The sequence below is a fragment of the Gallus gallus genome, chromosome 2 (genome assembly GCF_016699485.2).
Source record: "Gallus gallus isolate bGalGal1 chromosome 2, bGalGal1.mat.broiler.GRCg7b, whole genome shotgun sequence".
Classification (NCBI taxonomy): Eukaryota; Metazoa; Chordata; class Aves; order Galliformes; family Phasianidae; genus Gallus; species Gallus gallus.
The window spans coordinates 27,740,270-27,765,104 of NC_052533.1; the positions used below are offsets into that span (position 1 = coordinate 27,740,270).

General features: G+C 35.7%; 1 protein-coding gene across 6 annotated transcripts in view; it reads right to left on the bottom strand.

The window, feature by feature from the left end:
- Positions 1 to 1,809: 1,809 nt before the first annotated feature.
- The window catches only part of AGMO (alkylglycerol monooxygenase), a 181,996-nt gene continuing 158,970 nt past the window's right edge, over positions 1,810 to 24,835 (bottom strand). For 4 of the 6 annotated variants that reach the window (XM_001235520.6, XM_015281873.3, XM_040695837.1 and 1 more), the window contains exon 13: positions 1,810 to 2,144. In XM_001235520.6, the coding sequence (XP_001235521.5) occupies positions 2,064 to 2,144 (81 nt within the window). In that variant the 3' untranslated portion in view covers positions 1,810 to 2,063. Of the gene's footprint in view, positions 2,145 to 19,670; positions 19,755 to 24,835 lie in introns of those variants that run through there. The other 2 variants (XM_046937611.1, XM_046937602.1) reach the window with 1 other exon arrangement.

Consider the following 24,835-nt stretch of genomic DNA (forward strand, 5'->3'; position numbering starts at 1 on the left):
ATAACACAGAAAGTTGAAACTCCATTTCAGAAAGAAATACAGAGACACAGAGTTTTACCTCAGCTGACCAAGAGAAAACTAGAAGATATCAACCCATTATCTTGTTCTTGTCTCTTTATATTATTTATTTTGTTACGGAAACTGACTTTCAATATGACTCTTTATTATAGTACTCCGTCATTAAATTGACCAGAAAATTTTTGAGTAATGTTGATGTCAGTGCCAGAAATTTTGAAAGTATAGATGCACTAACTTGGGTAGTAAATTACAATGTTAGTAGATCTTGTTTTACTTCTGGAATCAGATCAGTATTGCTATCACTGCGATTCCACAGATGGGGAAATTCAGGCAAAGAGATGGTAAGTTTTGGTCAGAAATAGTAAAACTCCTGGCTGCTGCACAAGTATGTTAACCATGAGATTGTACTCACAGGTATACAATTGGATCTATCCATTTCTTAAATAGACATTTACTTATACCAGATTATGAATAAATGTTTAAATTAAACTTTTAAACAAGTATTTTAAATATTATTTTCTTTATTGTTTTCATGGAGCAATTTTTTAAATCTTCTTATTACTTACAGTGAAGAAGATATACAAGAAAATCTTTTATTTAAACATGCCTTAAATTTAGGAAGGTATCATCCTTACTTTGGAGCCCAGATATTACTACCTCTAACAGAACAAACACCTAATTTCTCCGTTGAATATTTCAGGTTTTAAAGTGATGGGCAACAGTCACTTGATCTAAATATGGAGTAACTTAAAACTTGTGGTTTAAAGTAAGAATTTATATAAATTTATATAAAACTTGCTGATACTTCCACTAGACACTGTTGCAATTTCCTTTATATAACTTCAATGTCTGACTTACGACTTTTTGGAAACATCCGATTACATAGTCTGTGGCATCTTCTATGGCTAAAGACTGAAAAAATGCATTAATTAAAAATAGGTTGACTTCATATGTGAAGTTGGTTAGCATGCCGCTAATATCTTAAAAGAGAATGGAATGAAAGAAAAACAAAACAATACCATTTTTAATCCAAGTATTATTGTTAGCTCGAAGCATGCAAGACAGCTTGCATTTTTTAGCTACTTGACTTTAAGTACTACTAAAAGATCTGGAGCCAAGTAGAAGTTGGAAGAGTGTGAGGAAAGAAAAACAACCTAGCTCCAGTATTTTTGCCAGTCCTGCTGTTTGGAGACTCCCTTTACCATTTGTATTTAATTTTCCTATCTTAGTAGAAAACATCTTTCCAGCAGCTCCTGAAAGATGTGCACCTCTCCTGAGATCACCTCCACAGGAAATTACGAGGAATTAAGGGCCCAGCCTTGCAAATATTTTGTCATGTGAGTAACATTAGTCAATGGGATACTTGTGTGCAAGGGCTGGCTTGATCAGTATCTAAGGTTGGCAACTGCAGGTGTACTCCTTAAATAACTCAGTCTAAGCTGAAAGCCTGTATTATAAAATGCATACATCCGTCAACTTTTCTGAAGATATTTCAACTCATACTAGTTTGAGATATTTTATCATGCTGTTTTTCATAATTTTCTTGCCTCAACTATACATCTTCATGTAGCTGTATGCTAGGAACACCAAACTGTGTATGATCGTTACGGAAAAACTGATATTCAAATATCAGCTGGTTGCTTTATACCGGATTGCTACAGATATGTTTTTAATTATTCCTATTCTGAAAATACTTTTCACATATGGTTAACTACTAATAAAAGTACTCAGAAATGCTATTAGTTTTACATGGCTTCTAAGACATAGTGACACCTTGGATGCAAAAAAATATACATTATGAATGAACATTTTATTTAAATAGAGAGGTAAATTAAATATTTTAAAAATCAAATAAAAATAAATTCACTTCCCAATGAATCTTTCAAACATTCATATGAAATCAAACCCCTCCTATCATATGAAAAATGTATGTATTATTATATTTATGTAATATGTATGATTCAGTAAGTCATAGCTAATTAATTCCAAGGAAGGCTATTCCAAAGCACTGTTTCCATAATTCAAGCGGTGTCAGATCTGCTCTTTCAAAGATGTTTATCTTTAGATGAAGTAATCCGTCTCATAGTTTGAATTCCCCAGAATGCAATGCAGAGAGAAAACAACACCTACAACACAAAATTTAAAATGATAAGCATTACATAATACTTTAAAAATGATACTTATCTGTAAACATGAGTGAATAAAAGCACAAAACTCCTAAGAGGAAAAATTACAGAAGTATTCTAGGCATATTGATAAATTCACCTTAAGAAAGTGTGTTTTCTTTTTCTAGTACTCTTCTTGTTTCCATTTCTTCTTTCTGAATGGTGTCAAAACAAGGTAACTTGCAAAATCTGTATGACCTTCTCTATTTTGTAATAGAGGTTGGATTTGGCGTGCTCAGAGTCACATACAATAAGACAGGACAATAACACATTTTGTGCCAGAAGGTAGGTGCAAAAATGTTGACTTTTTTCTCCTGGTAAATGTCTGAAGATTGCTCACATTGCAATTTGCATGGTAGTACACAAAGTAGTCTTAAAAACAGTCTATGGTAAATGAAGTGTTCCAGTTGCAGTACTTTAGATAGATAATTACCCCCCCAACCTACAAGTTGCGTTGACATATGGTCTAGATTTGAAATAATTTAGGAAAAATAGTGTTTTCCTTTGCTCCATGCATTTTTGCCAGCCAATGAATTTTAATAAGAAATCTGCTGTTTTATTATTATTAGTTAGCTTGCTAAAAAACACTTGGGGATAAGTGGGAATATTTGCAGGGTTGAATCTAATTCAGGTAATAGCTTTGTCTAAACAAGTAGAGGAGGATAAAAAATACTGCTTTGCATGTGTATGTGTGAAATGTTGCACTTTAAAATCTTTGATATAAATCTTTGACTTCCACATTTGGAATAAAGTTTTCAAAAATATGACAGTCATGGGTTATTGAAGTAAGCATGAACTGAATAAACACTCAGTTTGTCCTGGAAGATATTTTGTCCAGGTGATTTCTTTTGTTTGTTTGAAGAGACAGAAAATTCAAACTAAAAAGATTTTTGGAATCAAGTTATAGTATTTTTTTCAGTTTTATCTGCAATATAAAAGTACTGACTAGGACAGCTCCAATTTTAAAATTAACATCATTTAACTTTCAACATTTAAAAATGTATGGTCCCAAAACCTACTACTGTCTTCATCTGCACAGTCATTCATCAAAGTACATGAGATCTGAATGTCCAATATAAATAAAAAATGACCATAATACCTAAGAGGTACTAATTCTGCATGGGATGGAATGAAGTCTGGTTCGCCTCACAACCTATCTGGGACAAGTACAGCCTCACATTATCTGTACACTGCATAATTATTAGCATGAAAGTAACACCAAATAACAATTAAGTACAACTCCAATCCAATAAAATAAAATTCTCTTTCAAGAAAAATTCTCTTCAACTATTCTCATTAAAGATTATAACTCTACTTGGCCAAAGATAGGTTGTGTATTTAGAAATTCTGATGACACCACTAGTGCTATATCTCTCATTTTTAAGAAAGACTCACAAAATTCTCACCAAAATACTTGTTTATCGAAGTTTCAGAAAAAGTTAACTTTTTTTTTCCTTTGTTATCACGAGCACTTTGTAAAACTTGGCTACATCACTACATAACTCAATTTTACAGGTATGGAGAGGAGAAGCAGTGCGGCAGGCACATACTCTTCTTGTTTTGTGAGATTTGCTTTATTTCTACACTGCAATGTTGATGTAGAAGAAAAACTATTATAAATAACTATCTGCATTTCTGATTTGCCTGTTAAGCAATTGAGATCCATGTGAATTGTGGCATACGTAAAATGATAACATCTTCTGACGGTGGAAAAACTCTTTGTCATGCTATCTTGAGAAACAAATCTTATCCACTTGTCAAAATTAGTACTTCTCTGACACGCTACTAAACTCTTTTCATTCCTCACCTCAAAAGATCATTTCTATTCCTGGAAGACACATTAAATATAGAAGTATTTCATTTTCAGAAGCATTCTTAAGCACATTTAATGACTGAAATGCAGGGCATTTGTAGGGGATTAATGACTGCTGGGAGATGATGATCACCTGAAGAAGCACAGCTATGGGCCATTAAGCCCCAGGAAATGTTCTCAGCTAAAGATGGTTATTGCTATTATAGACTGAAAATGAAAAAAACATCTTGGATGACTTTTTCTTTTAAAAATAGAGCTATGTAATTTCTTTTTTCTTAATTAAATTACTCATTGTGATTTTCATAAAGCATGCAATCAGTGCCTGTGGGGGTGTACTTCAAATTGCAGTTATTACATCCAGAATGAAAAACCACATAATGCACACTGTGGATCTGCAGAACAAGTTTGGCTTCATCATTCTACAATAGTATTGATTGTCTACCTATCAATGTCAGGACTGCCAGTACTTGATGGAAAATAACATATTCATGAAATAATAATGCTGGAAGGTTGAGAAAAAAAAAAAAAAATCAGGGAAAAAAAATAAGAGGCTATGTCCTCCCTTGCATGACAGAAGTTCTGGCTGGCTCTCTAGTTATAATGCTGACCTATAATGAGCGGAGCCAGCTGCATGCGGTGAGCAAGCAGAAACTTGCTGTGGGGGCTGGAGTTCAGTTTCTTCTGATTACTGCTGCATATTCTGGAGGTAAAAGGTTTGTCCCACTTGAATAAATGGTGCAGTCAGGAGATGTCAGTAATGGAAAACCAAGCTGATGCATGCCAGAATTCAGAGCAGACGGTAGTGTGGGCAGCAGGAAGCAGCAGAAGAGCATTCTACCAGGCGACTTAAACTATAACTGACTGGTATTTTTTTTAATGTACTGGAGAAAACAGAGTTCCTGAAACTTATACATAGGTATTTTGAAATTTCTGTTCAACGTTCTAGGACCCTAAGTGTGATTTTAGTTTGTTTGCTTGTTTTTCCCTTTTACAGTTATCTAAATTTTTACATAAATTTACATTTTTCACATAAATTACCATTCTTTCTCAAACAGTCCAAACTGATTAGTATTTGTCTCTTGGTAAAAATATTTGTATATCAGTTTCCTAATTTAGTCAATTTTGAAACAAGAAGAATTAAAGAGCACGCTTTCTTGTTTTTACACTGATAAAAGTTCCTCTACAAATACAAAATATATAACAAAAAGCTGAACGTGAGCCAGCAGTGTGTGCTTGCAACCCAGAAGGCCAACTGTATCCTGTGCTGCATCAAGAGGGGTGGTCAGTAGGGTGAGGGAGGTGACTGTCCCCCTCTACTCTGCCCTTGTGAGGCCCCATCCAGAGTACTGTGTCCAAGCATGAGAGCCCTAGTACTGGATGGATATGGAGCTGTTGGAACAGGTCCAGTGGAGGGCCACAAAGATGATCAGGGGGCTGGAGCACTTCTGTGAAGAAAGTTTGAGGGAGTTGGGATTGTTTAGGCTGGAGAAGAGAAGACTCCAGGGAGACATCATTGTGGCCTTTCAGTACTTTTAAGAAGCTTACAAGCAGCAGGAGGAGTGATTTTTTAGATGGTCTGATCGTGATAGAACAAGGGGGAATAATTTCAAACTACAAGATGTAAGATTAAGATTTTAGGAAGAAATTTTTTGTCCAAAGGGTGATGAGGCACTGGCATAGGCTGCCCAGAGAGTTTGTGGATGCCCCATCTCTGGAGGGATCCAAGTCCAGGTTGGATGGCATCCCGGGCAGCCTGATCTGGTGGCCTGCAACCCTGCCTATGGCGGGGGGTTGGAACTAGATGATCTTTAGGGTCCTCTCCAACCTAAGCCATTCTATGATTCTATGATTCTGCGATAACAATAGTTGTAGAATGCAGCAGTTCATCTTGAAATCAGAATTTCTCACAAGCATACAACCAGGAATGTTAAAATGCAAACTTTTTGCCGCCTCAGTATAAGCACCTGTTATCTTTATCTGTTCAAGTAACTACAGACTAATTATGGGCTCTCCTTTAGACTGCTGGAGGAAGACAGACTTCTTCCAAATGTTTATATTATCTCCTTCCCTACAGTCTTTCTATTTCCATATAGCCTGTGTTCCCACTGTGAATAAGTCTACAGAAATGTAAATAGCATTATTCATAAGAAAAAGTTGCCTTAGCTAATGGACTGAATGCAGGATTGAGTCTGCTGTTCACAACAAATCCCCACTAGAGTGATCTAAGTTTATTAAGCTGTAAACCATTTTAAAATAATTAGCTAAATTCAGGCACCCAATTCTGTGTGATTAGCTTTGCTAATGATCACTAATGTTATTTTCTGCCATTTTCTCTTTTTATAATGACTTTTGTAGGTCTGAGTTGCCTAGACACAGTCTTGTATTTTTTTCTTGCAGATTTCATCTGGACAGAATTAGAAGACTTTAGACACTGGTCTAGAAATGTAGACTGTAAAGTGTCCAAAGATACCTCTACTTTAAGGAAAGGAAAAATTTTGAACAAGTCCTCAGATCCCTTCCATACTAAATCATTCAATGATTCTCTAACATTTCTCAGGTTCTGCTCAGAGCTGTTTACTCCAAATTTCACTGCAGGGGTAGTTTGTATTTGTTCAACAAATCCACTATATTTAGGATACACAACTAGCTCTAGTGTGGGTTCATGAAAATCAGCATGTTCAGAAACTTCATGAGGTTTACTGTTCACATAAAAAAATAGGCCTAGTACTGTCAGTGATGTGCCCTCTCAATCTGACACTGCAAATTGTTTAATTGATAATGCAAATTAAACATTGCAAAGGTTTTTCTATACTTTTTCTCTCCAAAAGCACTGGAAATCATTTTACATTATGAGTATTAAGAATAATCTTTAGATTGAGAAAGCTGGTTTTGCATATCATTATTCTTTTCTAGTTAATATGGAGAGGACAAACTGATAGTTAATATAAAATACAATATAATAACTATATAATATAATAACAAAATGGTTAAATATACAATCCCAGATTTCACAAGTTAGTTTTCACTCACGCTATCACTGTTTTCCCACATCTCCATACAAGACTACTTGTAAACAAGAATGTGCAGAACTACACAGAGGAGATGGAAAATATGTCTGAGAAGAGGAGTACGAGGTTTACTGTTTTGAGATGTCAGGATCTGGGTAACAGCTACATGCATCTTCATTATTAGTGCAATGTTTTGAAATCAGCAGTCTGAGGCTAGTAGAGAAATGCCATGATTTTAGCAGTAGATACAGAACGCATGTGTAGAGTGCACAGATCATGTAGACTGCTGCACTAGCAAACAATTTGCAATAACAACACCAAAAAGTGGGAAGCTTATTATTATTATTTTGGGGGGAGGGTGAGAGAACTGTGGATAGAAGGGAACAACAATAGTAGCAGCTTCACAGCATTTGTCCAAGATTTCTGCAGAAGTAGCAGGATGTCTGAAAATTCTCCATGAGGGTTCATCATAAACAATTAGACTATTGATGCAGCACACATCTCACAGGTTCATTATGTACCAGACATAGAACAAAGTGTGTATTAATAGATTATTGGCACACATGCAATTAATCCAAGTACCTTAATCCCCCACAAAAATATATCAACAGTTCACTCATGGACAGGATTCCTGCTGGTATGATATACTCCATTAGTTTTGTACTTCATAATTAGCAGATGATGAGAAAATAATAGGGAAGAAATATGTACATCTTCTTCAGATTCTGTTAAACATTTTAAACATTATTCTTTTATTAAAATATGGTCTGAGCCTCTAAAGCCGGATAAGCATGAAAACATAGTCTGTAAATGCCCCCACATCCTAAAAGTCCTATGTTACACATCCAGGAAAGACAAAGAAAGATAATGGAGGCAGGATATATATCTTTCAATTGCTTTCACAGCTGGACACATCCCCACTATGAAATGAAATGCACTGCAGAGATGCTTGAGTTAGCAAGGACAGAAGCTGCTAAGAATTTCAGCACAACACCAGGTCGGCTGACTTTCCTGGCACTGCACCTGAGCTACTACCTTGCATCTCTCAGCTAAACAGATGGGGATTTTCACACAGGCAGATCCAAAATGGTCTATGTGCAGCCAGCACAATAAGTTGAATCCTACTAGACCATGGCCTTTCAAATCACTTGTGTACGTATCCTATTTAATTATTACTTATTCCTTTCTTCTGGGGTCAAAGAATAATCTACAACCTAAACACTAGAATTCTGAATGTTTTACCTCATTCCTGAAAGGACAAAAACAAGACAAAGCAAAACAAAAACCTGAAACCAGGAAGCTTTGCTGTCAATCATGAATAGGAACTTCAATGCATGTTACCTTGCATTGAGCTAATACAAGCTAGGGATGATATCAACATTATACTTATTAACATACACATAAACTCTCCTCAGGATCTTCAGTACAAAAGTTGTCAAAATGTTTTACTGATATATCTGAGAACACTTGCCATAGTAAGTTACTTAATTCCATGCACAAATACCTAAATGATTCTAAAATATTTAGCCTTTTTGAATTGTACTCTAAAGCAGAACTCTGTTAAACTGAAGTCCTCTTATATATTCAACACTCTAAAATAACTTCTGCACCTTTTCACTGGTTTTTAAAAGGAATTTTGAGAAAAATTCTTTAGTAATTATAAACTGTCAATCATACTTTGAGCTTAAGAATCTCATAAAAAATGCAAACATATTACTTACTCTGTTACACATTTTTTGCTCATGGTGCTATTCTCCAGGTTTCCAACTTTACCACTAACCAGTAATTTGTACCACCACATTGCCATTATCTTTTAAAATGACTAATTTGAGAAACAATGTAAAAGCCACAATTTGTTCTTTTTGTATTTGCCAGTCTTAAATTACTTCTCATCTCTATCTACCTATTACTTCCCATGTTTATGTCTAGGTGCATGTCAGAAAACCTAGTGGCTTTATACTACTCCTAAAACCGAACTTTCAAATTCACACAAAAGACATAACACCTAAAAACACGTGTCTGATAAACACATTTTGAAGCTCTTTGTATTTACTTTCTGTTTTTACTTGTAGTGGTTAAAGTCCTTCTTTTGAAAGTATTTCTCGAAATTAAAAATTGTATGCAGATACATGAATCCATGGGCTTAAGTTTTAAAAATATGAAAATTATCATTCATGCCCACTCTACCAGTCATTACAGTTTTGCCAGAAAGTTCAGACACTGAGCCATCAATTAGGGAAACCCAGTCCATAATCTGAACCTCTCTTGGTTGCTGGCTCCATACCTTGCTCCTGGTGAACAAGACGGATAAGCATCACTGGACTTGTACAGTGTCTGGTGTACTAATACTAACTAGCTTTACCACACCAGACTGGTTGATGGGTGCAGTGTTGGAAGGAAAATCAGTGAAATAATGCTTTTTACATTTTTGACAATGGAGTACTGAAAAACACATTAACAGTTTAAAAACTTAATTCCAAACTTTGCTTTTTTTTTTTTTTTTTAAATGAAAAGGCCTGCATTTTTTCAGCTTTAATTTTCTCTCCAATTCGAGAAACAACAGGCAAAAAAAAAATCTTGGAAAAAAAAATTCTTAGCATACTTTAAAAGAACAATTAAAAATAAATCTTTCATAACGTTGACAAATCTTAAAAATATCTCAGTCTGTAAACATACTGGTTTAATCTTTTGCAGGCTACAAGGCCAAATGAGATTGAAAGACTTATTAATAGCTGTTCAGAGCAGAAACAAAATATTTGAGATAGCTCTATTCCAGTTTGGCTAAAGCTGTTGAGTTTATTTTTTTAAACATTTAAAAAGGAAGTGTACCTATTGAGATGAAACATCTCAACTACTTTTATGCCTGTCAACAGCTGTAAAACAATTACATACACCTGACAGCACCACTTATAGTTCAAACACAAGTTGGAAAGTAAAAGAGACATCTGCAAAGAAGTATTTAATTTTATAAAATATAAGCTAAAATATATGTAAAGAGAATATTATCCTCCCTTGTTGAACAGATATGAAGCTTGTTTTCCTTTAATCAATACTTTACTGCAGTGATCTTACATTGAATCAAAGTTAAATTGTTCTCCTTTAGCTTTAAGAACTGAATGCTTTATAATTCAATACTCTAGACTGGACATGTATATTGCTGTACATGGTAAGAGTAAGATTATTGTTTTTATAAAGTCATAGGTACTATACTGCTTAATCCTTCTGTGGGGAAGTATTTTTTTACTTAAAATGTGGCAAATTCATTTAAAATATGGACAGGATGGACCTGCCCTTGAAGCTATCATGCTCACTTAAAAGAAAATTAAAGCAAAAAAAATGATTGCACTTTGAACATATAAAGAAAATTTACAATTATAACATTTCAAAATTTGGATTGCACATTACCTCACTGTGCAACATTCACCTGATTAGCACCTGTAGGAATAACTGAACCCCTGTAAGCCCTTCATTTTTATATCACTTTAATACAACGCTATCTTAGGAAAAAGTTGTGCCCAATCTCTCCACCATTAACCAGCATAAAATATGTTTCTACATAGATGGGTTTTGTTTCAGAGTGTGGCTATTTTGTGTAAGTGCATTGGTAATGGTGAACAAAATCAAGAGCGTGATGTCAGCTGAGAGCTCTCTGACAAAGGTGGCTGCAAAATGGAAGATCTCTGATGTCTGGTGGGCTATATATGCTGTTATGAGAAAGCTGACTGGATACAAGCTCTGAAATCGGAATACGTCCACATTGTGGAGGGAAAAAAAAATTCCCAGATTTTAACTATAAACCCACAGACATTAGATCACTGACAGGAAAACTTTGTTGCAGATGTTAAAAAGAAAGTGATGGGAAAAAGCTGGCTACTGTGACTAATGGCAAATGTGAAAGAAGGGAACAGGAATTTACGGAGAGGGATAAAACAACTGAGTGATAAACAGAAAGGATTTCCAATACAGTGGGAAAAACAAAAACAAAACAAAACAAAACAAACAAACAAACAAAAAAACAACAAGAAAAAACCACCAGAAAAGTATTCAAGGAAGACTGGAAGACAGAGTTTTTAGGTGAAATTAATCCTTTCATCAAAAGGATGGCAAACATGGAAGGCTGTTCTCAGCAAAGGAAACACATTAATATGGATTGATACCATAAAGGAAAAATCTTGCCATAAAAGATACATGTCCAAGTTAAAGACAGACAGAACACACCCATCATGCTGGCCAACCCTCTTTTTGAGGCCAAAAGCAGTAAAATGTGACTGTTTTTAAAGTTCCAAGGAAAAGAAAAATGCTGAGGTCAGTCCAGCCCTGTGTCCATCACTGTACATGGAAAAAACACCAGATCTCCTTTGACTACTGATGTGTCACTTTCTTGCCGTACTATCAACAAAATTTCTCTGTGTTCTGGCTTATTGTTTCTATTTTTCTCTGGGAAACTCACATTCCCAAATCTCACTGTCTTTTGATAATGTAAAAGTTGCTGTACCATGATCGTATTCAAATAGGCTAAGCCACTGATCTTCCTACTTACCCATCAAGACTTTCAACTAGGAAAACTAAAGAAATACAATCTAAATGAAACTAACCTGAAGGAAAAGCCTTCAGTAAGAAAGAAACAATGAATCAACTATTACATCACAAAAACAGAGTGAAATTAGAATTTAAGAGAAAAAAACAGGCATGCATATGCCTATTTCTAACACTGAAAAAAAAACAAAAACAAAAAAAACAAAACAAGAAAAAACAAACAAACAAAAAACCCTACTTTTTTTTTTTTTTTTTTTTTTAATAGAAGGACATTTCCTAATGGTTTTACTACACTGCAGATTCTGAAGCAAATGTATAATTTAATTGAAGGAAAAAGTACTACATCTAAGAAGAAACCAAATGGTCAGCCAGGAATACATCATTAAAAAAAAAAAAAAAAAAAAAACAAACTGGAGAGTTGGAATAGTTCACAAACAAAGAAATGCCTCAACCATACAATGTCGATACAAAAAGATTTCAGTACCACAGTGGACTATATTAACAGCAGTGTTTCATGTAAAACACAGTAACCATTCCTGCCTGTTCTAAACAGGTGAAGTATTTAAAGAAAATATAGCTTAACTGGATATAGTCCTGAAGCAAAAAATAAAACTGATAGAAGGTTTAGAAAAGTAGACTTGTAGGAAAGCTTGAAGAAATTCTTCTGTGTATCCTTAAAGAAAATAAAACACAGCAGGAAGAATGAAATTAATCTTCTGATATGTGAAAGAATAGTGCAACAAGAAAAGAATATAAGGCACTGCTGAAAATAATGAAATAGGGTTATAGATTTTTTTTTTTTTTAAATCTAAGATTTTCATAGAAAATAACAAAAAAAAAGAAAGAAAAAAAAAGAAAAACATGCTGCTGCCAGGAAGAATGGTACAGCATTCGAATCAGCTATGTAAGGAAGCTGTAAGGTATATAAATGGTTATACAGGCATGTGTCTATGGCATAACTGTAACTGATCCTCCTTCAGTGCAGACTCCCTGCTAGTCCAGTATTTCTGTTTATTCACAATGAATACAAAGGAATTCTTCATCTCAAACTAACATTTGCTAACACCATCTGCTTTGCCAACAGCAGTCAAGAAAGATGAGACTGCTTAGCTCACAGAGCAACCACTACTTAGCAAACACTTTCTGCAGTAACCAACGTTCATCAACTTAATTCTCAGATGTGGTTGTCGTCTTAGTAAGGGGATGAAAAGTAAAATCTGCTGCTACTTCCCCCCCCCCCCCCATCCCCCCCCCCCCAGTTTCTAGCATTGGAAAGATTTGAACCTGCTTCCACTGAGATCAACAAGAGATCAGCTTCCGCTGGTTTTCTTTGGATCTTAGCTGCAAAGACTGGTGGCAGAAGCATGAGCTTGCTCACTCTTATTTTATGCACAGTAGAGTCTCTGCATGAAAAATATGGCATTGTACAGTCAAAATTATCTGCCTCTAAGACTCTGAAAGTATAATCAAGGGGTTACAGTAAAAATTTGGGATGCTGGGATATTCGGTTTGCATTCTTTGCCACAGATTAGACTTTCACTGTTTACAGCTCCTTAGGTGAAATACAGAGAAAGCATTTATCTCCCCCAAAAGGTAGTACTTTCTAACTCCCATCTCACTAAAATCTAAGACAGTTTCATTCACTATAGTAATGCAGAAAGAATAAAAACATATCAAAGACAGATTTGGCACTTCATGACTTTTTTTCTGTGACAAACATCATGTCAACAATTCTAAATCCATGGTATTTTTTCTCAACAGTTATGTGCTTGGATAAACACAATGGATATCTTTAAAAATCAGATAATTGAGTGTATTTCATGTATGGCTACAGCTATTGAGCAACCTTAGCTCCTTAGCTCATGGCGCTGACCAAATGAAGAGCTAAAAATGGAGTGAGAAACTCTTTCCATCTCATGATTACTTTGGCTTAAAAAAGTTACAAGTCACCATATGATGAAGAATTATACAATGTTGAAAAAATATCAATCCAGATTTCAGTTTTATAGAAATATATCATCTTCCTAATCTAAAGTTTTGTTGTTTCTCCGCCCCCCCACCCCCCCATGTTGGATTCTAGATTAAAAGGGATGCTGTGCCCTAAATACGATTCTGTCTTGGAAAGGCTACTGGGTATTGTTTAATTTGTATGTCAAAGGGAGGGCTGAAGTCTCAACAATTGTTAACCTCTCCCATGGTGTGCTAATAAAAGGTCAGAGGCCCACATGTGGCTTGCAGCCTGGGGAATTTCTCTCAATGTTCTGCCAGGGATGGGACCGCCTGAACGTTTTCTCTCATAAGTTTTAAGCCATAAACTGCATCCTACTTGGCTCAGTGTACGAAAACTGGACCCAGGGGTATCCAGAGTCTTGGCTGATGGGAAAAAATGAACACTTCCTATGGAAGCCACAGCTGTTTTCCTGAGAGAGAGAGAGAGAGAGAGCACAGATGCTTAAATATTTCTCTGTTTTCCGTTTCTGACTACCTGTTCTGGCAGCCGTTGCAAGAAGGGGGGAGTACAGAGGCAGGCATCCAGCTGCTTTCAATAATCCTTGGCAGCACAGGTACTGATTATCTAAAAACTAAATGTGTTCAACAAGCATTTTTTTGTGAATTTCAAGCTATAAAAAAGGTGAGAGCATGTACTAATGCTCCCATCCTCCTCTCTTGAGCAGAAATTTATTGATCAGGATGAACACCTTAATTATGAAAGCAGAGAGTATTTCAGGGAAAAAAAAAGAAAGAAAAAATAGATACTGTATTTTATTGAAAATAAGATACATAGAAGTGTGTATTATATATATATATACACATGGAGAAATCCAACCCTGTAGATAGTATATAGATCCTATGCATTTTCCAGGAAGAGGATTAGTTTCTTCAGTCAGACTATGGCTGAATGTCACAGTTTTGAACTGTGGGGTAGTATTTATCCTGAGTGTAATTTCTAGAAGTCAAAGAGAGTACATAGGCAAAGTTATGTTTTGTACTGATTTGGACCAGGATGGTATATAACAACAGCTACCTCCTAAATTCCATTGAAATCGTATTACATTAGAACAGAGCTTATGATACTGTATAGTAACTGTTAAGTAATTATTTTTAGCTAATTTCTTATACATATTGGTGACCAATGACCTTTCCATATATATAGTAGGTAAAATGTATATCCTTTTCTTCCAAACAGGTTGTATAGATATTTGATAGCACTTAGATTGATTCCCTTCAACATTTTTCTCCAGTAGCATTTTTTGAAGTACTATGGAAAAAATGCATAAAAATAGCCCAATCGAAGCACAGTTAATTAATATACATCAAAATGGGATAGTAGATAGCTATAGCTGATATGTAAAGAGCAGAACATCATATAAGACTGTAAAACTGGATTTAATGGTTAGTCATTGCTCAGTGGATTAACACTTTCAGTTAAGATTACAGTTCACCAGTTTATTTATATTTGAGGACAGCTGCACCTGACTGCTACCTGCAGCACTCAGTCAGTGTCTGCTCCTTCTGTCACAGTCTCTATGAGATGAAGAAACATCTGTCAACAGGGTAAGTAAGCAGATAATATCAATGTTTTCCATCAAGAGTGCTTTAAAGTGCTTGGGGAAAGAGCAGTTCTATAAAAGTAGAGATTCTCCTTATCAGACAATCAAAAAGGCATTCTCCTATAAGACGTCTCAGTGATGTTTGCTTCAAGACTCCAGGCAGACTACTCGAACTGCAATGGGCCAGTCTTCCTCAGGATTTTCCTGAATTTAGATTTACTCAGAGTGGTGATCTCACAGCTCAGCTGTGCAAATTGCTCCTCCCTTCCTAGGGGTAGAAACCACTGACAAAATGGATCATGTACAAAATGGAATGGAATAAGAGGAAAAAAGTGGCTTCACCTGACCAAACCACTGAAAGTCAATGAGTTCAAACAGGTAAGGAAGTCACAAATTATGAAAAAGAGCTACTGTATTTGAGCAACATGTTGTCCCAAACTGCTCACATGGGAAAGAGCCTTGGGAATTTTGCTGCCTCTAATATACACTAACTAGATTCTGCCCTGTCTTACTTTCTCCTTTGTAACTCATTTATTGCACTTCCATAAGGACCAGCTCCCGACCTTTCCATTTTCTTTTCCAAGCTGTCATAACACTGCATTTGATGGCTTAGCACCAGAAAAGAAAACAATATACCTTTTTTTTCTCCAAAGTAAGTGACAGAAGTCTTCAAAAATGTCAGGTGTCTGCCCAAGATAAAGTGTGCTTTTGTGACAGTAAAAGTCCATCACTTGCTAACTATTTTAATAACAATGTCATAATATTCATTTGTTTAATAGAATAGAATCATAGAATCATAGAATGGCTAAGGTTGGAAAAGACCCACAGGATCACCCAGTCCAACCATCCACCCATCACCAATTGTTCCCACTAAACATGTCCCTCAACACAACATCCAAACGTTCCTTGAATACCTCCAGGGTCGGTGACTTCACCACCTGCCTGGGCAGCCAATTCCATTGCCTAATAAAGATCAGAGAGGTTTTGCTGAAATCTAATTTACTTAGGTAATAGTGTATGTTTGTCTCTAGTTTTAGTTTTGTTATTTGCAATGTTTTGCTGTTCAAGATTTTGCTGTTCTAGCTCTTGTATTATTTTTCCATACTTCAACGGACTCATAACTAATTGTTTTTAGGTTTTTTTTGTAAAGTATCCTCTATTTTTGTCTTTAAAGCACTGTCAGGGTAAGTCTTTTGCAGTTATGCACGTCAAATCATACTTTCAGCAGTACTAAACAAATAAAACATTACTTTCCCTTTTTTGTTATTGTTGTTGTTGTTGTTAAAAGCCAGCATACTTAATACTGAATCATGCAGAAAATATGGAAAATAAGTGTGTTATAAAAATAATTAAAGCAGGAGCATGAAAGGAAACATGGTTATAGGAGTACAGCCATATTTCTGACAAATTCAGATATATGTGATATAAGATCTAATTTTGCAACCTTTACTCACAATAGTAGTCTTACTGAAATCAGGAGTATTCACATAAAGAATACAGGATAAACCCTGAAAGACTGAGAGAAATCCACTTTTTTTTTTTCTGCTATGAGAACAAATATTGCATCATAAAACAAATGAGGTCCAGATGAGTAAAATAGCTTAGCAAAAAGATAATCTTATAGAAAACTTATAGGCGCATCTACAGTGATGACAGATAATAGGAACCAAGGAGAGGTTATTACAGACAATTTGGTGCATAGCATCTGAGTCATATCCCGATTGTTAAAGAAATTATTGTCAGATCCTGCAGGAAGATCAGTCTATATCTAAAGGGATTTGCTACTGATATTATAATAACATATTCAGAGAGTTATAATAATAACACAATTTTTGGAATAAAAGATAAACTAATTGGTTCATAAAATTAAAGCACCTCTAGCTGCCACTAACAACATAAAAAGAAATAGATTATTATAATAGATGAATAAATGTATTCAGGGAAAAAAATAAAAAAGGAGAAGTGTGGAAAAGAACTAAACACATTTGGACATAGATGTATTTTTATATGAACAAACATGAGTTTTTCATTTGCTAAGCCCACACAAGGAAATAATTTAAATGGATAGGTTTGTTCTAGCTGTGTGAGTAGCCTTTTGGAGGACCGTATCACAGCACTGACTCTGATCCATGGATTCTGATCTAGATCCATGGACTCTGCCTTGGATCAACATACTTAGATGTGCTCACTAGGTCATAAGCCATACTGTGATATTGGTAAACTGCACAGGCTACTGTGGAACTGTGGCAAAGGCACAGAATTACATAAAACATCCCAAAACAAGCCATGAAATGGCTTATAATAAAGTTCTTCTCCCACACACATCCATAGTAAAGACCAGAAATAATAATAAAATGGAAAATATATTTTGCATATTTTTATAATTGTGTGCATCCAATGGTTTGATGAATGAATTCAGTTTGAAGATTCCTCTATTCATTTGTATTTGGAACTGAAATATGATCAGTAGAAGAATTGGAGAGATAAAAAAAATAACATTTATACATATTTAACAAAATGGATTGTGTGGGTGTTTTTCACTATAGAATTGGTTAGAAAACTATGCAAACCACATCAGACCTGATCCTCTCTGCAGTACCATATTCCTTTTATGAAGCATTGCACTCAGATGTACTCATCTAAAGAACAAATTAAAAGTTTTATCTTGATGGTGTAAAAAAAAAATAAGTAAACATTTGAGCAAAAGGTGTGGCTGATTAAAAAGGGAACAAATGTGAAGTATGGAGTGTACCTGTAACTGGGAAATATGGTCAAACATACATTTATCTTTATTCTCTCAAAAGGTTCTGAAGTTCTTGTATAGGACTGATATGATGAGCTTATTACAGACAAGAATTTATCAATTCAAACACGACAACTGTAGATTAGATTCTATTTTCCTCTTTTCACATTAGAAAAAAATGCATTTGAAAATGTTTGCTGTTTGGCATTGTCAAGGTTCGGCCATGAAAAGGTTTGCTATGCTTCTGTGAGGCATATTTAGATTCATTTTCAGAAGACATAATTTATTCAACATATTTCAACTCATATACAGATTTTATGGAGACAGAATAAACTCAAAATAGATTTATTAATCAAAATTACTTGGCTATTTTCTTATGGATTCTCCCTTTCCTAAAATTCAGTCATGGGTTTTTGCAAATATTTAATGTGTCTCCATCAGACTATTAACTCAATTTTCTATTATATTTACATTAATCACACGCTTAACCTTTTAAGACCAGCCTGATTCTCCAGTTGAAGTAATCAAATAGACATTTGCAGCCTTCTTAACTGGGAACAATCTCTGGCATAAACGTGGAGCAAGTCTTGAATTCCTATTTCTCAAGAACAGGCAAACCACTCTACCACAGAACTCCCTCAAGGAGGGACTAGTTCGGGGATTAGAAAAATTTTATAGGACATACAGAGAAAGGAAAAGACCTGCAATATGACATCACTAGGTCGAACTTACAGTGGAAGCTCCATTCAACAAGAATCAAAAATGGCCTCATTGAAGCAAAGCGGCATAAGGTGGTTTATTTACTCATATAACAAGTCTGTAGTATCTTCTCTACATTAGAAACCAAAGATATCAGCAGCATCCTAGCACTGGCTGTATGTTGGTAGATATCCCATAATAAGCTCATAAAGGTAGGAACAAAAAAAATAGGCTCTTTGGACACCAAACAAGTAAATTTATAAAACCTCTTCAACATAAAAGAAATACAGTTGTCATAACTTCATTCTTGCTGCTCTATTGAAGAAAACATTCCTCAAATACTCATGGCTATATTTTCCAATTATAGCTCTCTGTCTTTCTTGTTTTATTTTTATTTTTTTGCTTTTTGCTTTTCAGTGTTGTATTCACCTTCTGGTGTTACATTGCCAACAGAAATAAAAATTAGCAAGAAAACCCTAAGATTTTCAGTTCTTTCCTGTTCAATCACTTTATTTTGTCACTCTGCTGTTTTACTAGGGCAGCCTGCCTAAATCTCTGCTGGTACTTTGTGTACCAATGCCTGCCCTGGTATTCCATCTGCAGCAAGAACCATGTGTGTGTTTTTCTCACAGACCATCACCCTCCTCTTACATACGTAGTTCCCTTCCCGGATCAGATCTCACAAAAACATGGATAGTAATAGCATGTCAGAATAAAGGTCAGAATTAATCTTATTCTGGGGAAACAATATTAAGATTTATATAATCAGACAGATCAGAATTGGCAAGTTTTTAAGGACACTTTTCTTAGAGGTCAAGAACTCTCCATCCACATGTGCAAGAAATCAAGCAGGGGAGGGAAGAAACTGGTGTGGCTGAACAAAGACCTGCTGGTCAAGCTGAGATGTTAGAAATAAATGCACAGGCAGTAGAAGCAGTGAAATGTGTCCTGGGAAGAGTACAGGGATGCTGTCTGGATGCATAAGGATGTAATCAGAAAAGCCAATACACAGACGGAACTTAACTTGACAAGGGATGCAAAGAATAAAAATAAAAGATTCTATAGGTACAATGGCCTGAAAAATGTGTATCCCTTCAGATGAATGAGAAGGAGGAACTGGCAACAATGAATACGTACTTAGCAAGTTCTTTGCCTCAGTCTTCACTGGAGGTCAGACTTCCCATGTCTGTCTCTGATGATGGGGCAGCAAAATCTCTCTGACTGTAAGCAAAGAGAAAGTTCAAGACTACCTGATGAAACTGAACATGTAATCTGGAGCCAGATCCTGAAGGAAATGGATGTAGCTACCAAGCCCTCCTCTATCATATTCAAAAAAAAAAAAAAAAAAAAAAAAAAATCATGGCTTTCCAGCAAAGTCCCCAGCAACTGGAAAGAGGGAAACAAAGGGAGAAAGACACATCTAGGGAACTATAGACCAGTGATCCTCACCGCTGTGCCTGTGAAGATCATGGAACAGATCCTCCTGGAAGCTATAGTAAGGCAATGCAAGATGGGCAGGTGATTGGCTGTGTCCAGCATGGCTTCACTAAGGGCAAATTGTGCCTGACCAATCTCATGGACTTTTACCATGGAATGAGATGACATAGGGAAGACAAATATCACCAACCTGAACTTCCTTGATATGGTCCCACATTACATTTTTTGGAGAGATGAATCTGAAGGGTGGACTATTTGATAGAAAAGAGATTGACTGGATAGTTATAGCTAGAGAGTTACAGTCAACAGTTCTATGTCCAACTGGAGTCTGGTGACAAGTGATATCCCTCAGAAGTCTGCCTTGGGACTGGTGCTCTTCAGCATCAGTGAACTAGATAACAAGATTGAGTGCACCCTCAGAAAGTGTGCTGACAACACTAAACTGAGTGGTGCAGGTGATACAGTAGAAGGAAGACATGTCATCCAGAGAAACCTGGAAAAGCTCGAAAAGTGGATCCACATGAACCTGAGATTCAACAAGGCCAAGTACAAGGTGCTGCATCTGCATTGGGCAATCCCAGACATGAATACAGATGGGGAGAAGAAATCCTTGAGAGCAGCCCTGCAGATAAGGAACTGGAGGTCCCGGCAGGTGAAAAGCTGGACATGAATCAGCTACATCAAAAGAGGGGTGAGCAAAAGAGGTGTTTGCTCTCTGCTCTGCCCTCGTGAGGCCCCACCTGGAGTACTGCACGCATCTCTGGAGCCCACAGCACAAGAATAAGATTGAACAGTTGGAGCAAGTCCAGAAAAGGACCATGAAGATTATCAGAAGGCTGAAGCACCCCTCCAATGAAAACAGGCTGAGGGAGCTGAGCTTGTTAAGACTGGAGAAGAGAAGGCTCTGGGAAGTCCTCGTTGCAGCCTTTCAGAACTTAGAAGAGTCTTATAAAAAAGAAAGAGATTTTTTTACATAGTGATAGGGCAAGGAGAACAGTTTTGAACTGAAAGAGGGAAGATTTAGATTAGATATTAGGAGGAAATTCTTTACTCAGAATGTGGTGAGGCCCTGGAACAGGTTGCTCAGAGAAGCTGTGGATGCCCCATCTCTAGAGGCGTTCAAGGCCAGGTTGGATGAAGTCTTGGGCAGCCTGATCTGGTGGGCAGCAGCCCTGCTCATAGCATGGAGGTTAGAACCAGAAAATCTTTAAGGTCCCTTCCAACCCAAGCCATTCTATGACTATCACTAAACTGCTTGTTAAGGGATACATTCATTTTGAATAGGGAAAAAGAAAGATGGAATTTTTTATGTTGGCAAATCAGTGAAGGCCTGGAGGAAAAATGACTAAAGCCCAGTAGGTTTCAACAAGATTTGCTCACACTTGATGAGAGAAGAGCCTGGATCAAAAGAAAAAGCAAACAAGCAGCAATGACAACAAAGAAGGAAGCATAAATAAGGAGTTTACAGGTAGTGTGTAATTTTCTCTACTTCGAGCATGAATGAATGAAAGTAGCTACTGAAAGTCACTTTAATAGATAGACATTATGGGCTTGGAAAAAAAATCCCATTTGGAATTTGAATAATAATTTCTGCTTGGGCACTGTAGAGATGAGAACATTATAAATAAGTGTGTATTTAATAGAAATGCTAATGCAATATATCAGTTTCAATATGAAACACAAATTTACAGGAGTTTCAAGGGATACGGATATTAGAAACATATGGTTGGAAGAACTTTCTAAATCATCAAGTTCAGTTCTGACAATGATAAGAAACTATATAATAAATATTTTTTTCCAGAAAAACCCTAAAAATATTTCCCAATGCTTTGCTAAACTTTAATCTGTAAAAGAATCACAAAATCTTCAACCATTATATACAACAAAAAGACCAGGGAAGCCATTATCACACACTAAGAAGCACACATAGAATGGAATTACAGATCCTCAAATACCATGTTGTCAGAGCTGGCTTTTACTCTTCATGCTCTGGATAAAATCTAATAGCACATTACAAAGTAGAAATATATTTTCCACACTAGAGTGTCTGAAGTGACTAATGTAGCCTAGAAATTGCTTTAGAATTTTCTGGGAGGAAAATGTTATAAATTATGTAGCATTATAGTAATTCACATCATTAATTTTTATATTTATTAATTCACATAAATTAATTAATTACCCCTTGGAGCATTTGTGTGGTTTCTGTAAATAATTGTGTGGCCTGGTAATCCATCACAAAAGATTTAATGTGTAGGTTTATGTGTGGAATGCTTAACTGAAGCAATATCATAGTGATGAAAACAGAAGAAAAACACACAATTAAATATGTGTGTTAGGAACACTTCCTTTAACGTTTCTGTATATATATCAGTGTGGCAAAAAACTACAAATAAAAGTGAAAAGAAAAATTTGCATAAGCAGGTAGAAAATTTCAAGAAAATAAAAAAGAAATCAAGTATCATTTCATGAAACTCCAGAGGACTTTCTTTTCTGGGGGGGAGGGGGGGGGAAAGTTCACAGATTGCTTACAATAAGTACATCTGGTAATTAATTCCTATTGAGAAGGTTAAATTTCCCTGAAGTTCCTCTCCCTAACAAATCAATCTTGTCAAATTGGCATGCTAACGAGTGGGCACTGTATTTTGGAGGATAAATGAGAGTGGCATGCTGCAAAAGGTAACCACCTTTTCACATAATCACAAAAGCTAACAGACATTTAAGCCAGTTCCTGTAGGTTGACACTGGGAGCTTGCTTTCATTTTTGGTTATAGTTGCAACATCTCTGTAGCACAATATGGAAAAATACTATTAAGTATTTTATGTATCTTTGGGGTGAGTAAAAATATATGAATAAGTATATGGAAAAACCTGCCACCTGCCGGATATGTCTGTGTATACATACACAAACATGTACACCTTGTGTATGTGTAACTATACACATACTTCCAGCTTTGCAAAATTTGTACATAAAATATGAAATCATAATAGCGATGTTTTGCATGCATTCCACATGGGCTAAAAAGCAACCATTATACATGACTGCGAAGAATTAAGTACCAATAATAAGAAATAACAGTGACTAATTTTAGAGGTTTCAGCTTTAATTATTTTGATTATGATTTTTTTTAAAATTAAAAATAAATCTTAGCTATGAAACAACTAGTAATGTTAACAGAATTGCATAAACCACATTTGTCCTTCTTGTTTTATACCCAATGCTTGTTTACATGAACTCAGCAGCCCTGCCAAATGATTTTGTTTATCTTATTTTATATTAAACATAATCAAAATGCTCACTTTGCTGAACTAAACTTTACATGTTCTCAGTTTTGTGTGTTTAAACACAAACTCTGACCTGTTAGTTTGTCTGCATTGCCACCTGGAGGACCTCACGGCAAAATCAGGTTGAATTGCTGAGGTGGGATTTTGAGCTAAGGCTCTAGGAGTTCAAGCTGCCTCTTGCGCTGTAAGAAGAGACCTTTCTGCTTCCCTCTGCACCTTGATGAGTACGAGCTGAAGCACTGCAGAGAGCCTTGGATGTGCCTAGCTAGTCAAGCAGGCTAGCAGGTAATCCATGTAGATTGTTTTCGAAAAACAAAATTAAAGAAAAAAAACAACACAACCATAACCAGTAAAATACACAAAACAAATAAATCTAATGAGACATCAAACAGTTGTGTTATGAAATTAGTGGTTAGTCTGAGGCTTTAGATGTACACAACAGCCTATAAACAAGTGAGGAAGAGCACACTACTTGGCTGAGCAACTGTGATTTGAAGAATTTTTAACACAGGAAAAATGAAACTTCAGGAATATATCAAGGAATATATTAATGTGCAGTACATGCCCATGTAACATATCACATTTGGGAAGGAAAATAAGCTGATGCTTCTTTGAATGACTGTCAAGCCAAATCCAATATAAAATTAAGGCAAAATATTTATTCAAAAGCAATGGAAATAGAACTCATCCTGCAGAAAGTTAGAGGACAATATATGATAGCCATAAACAAACTTTTTTCATCAAAACTGCCATATTTTCAGAGAGTAAAACATTTCATAAAAGTCTTTTCCATATGTTCCCTGAAGAAGTTTAATACTCCAGACTCATTTTGGTTGAAGAAGCCTCGTTGGTCAAGTAAATTAGTAGGAATTGAGGTAGATCACTCTCCTCATAGATCCAAGCCTTGCTATACTCAAGAAAGGAAAATGATACCCAACACACAGAGAAAAGACTGCTGCAAGAAAGAGTGTTTCAGCAGAAGGAGAATACGCACAAGTGAAGAATTCTCCATCAGAATTTTCTGGGAACTATAACTAGTGGAGTATTACTAACACTGTGAGTGCAAGGAAAATGCTTATTTGCCTTAGGCTGGACACTAGTGTGGAGTGTTAATGTGATACCTGAAGTCTGAATAACAGTCTGAAAGAAAAGATTTAGTCTTACTCAACATGGATTTAAACCTTATATTACATAGTGAGTATGGACTAGACAAAACAGAGATCAAAATCTTGGAAAGTCACAATAGGAGTCTTTAGCAGAAAACAGACTACTTGTTATAGACAGAAAAACATATGATATCCTAGGTAGGGCTAAAAGTTTCAGAACAGTAACCTACAGAAATAGAAAGGGAAAAAGGAGAAAAAAAAAAAAAGAAAGTATTACAGTAACTAGAGATTTCTCTTCAAGATGTAGAGAAACTGCACGGAATTACTCAAAGAATGTTATTACAGAAGTTACATCTTCTGCAAGAGGGCTATGTTTTGGCTGTCTTTCGTAGTACTTGCACATGGTGAACCTTTCTGTGGCCACATGAGGCCTGTAAGGACATTTTTTCTTGCTCTTTACCAGAGTGGAAGTACTTG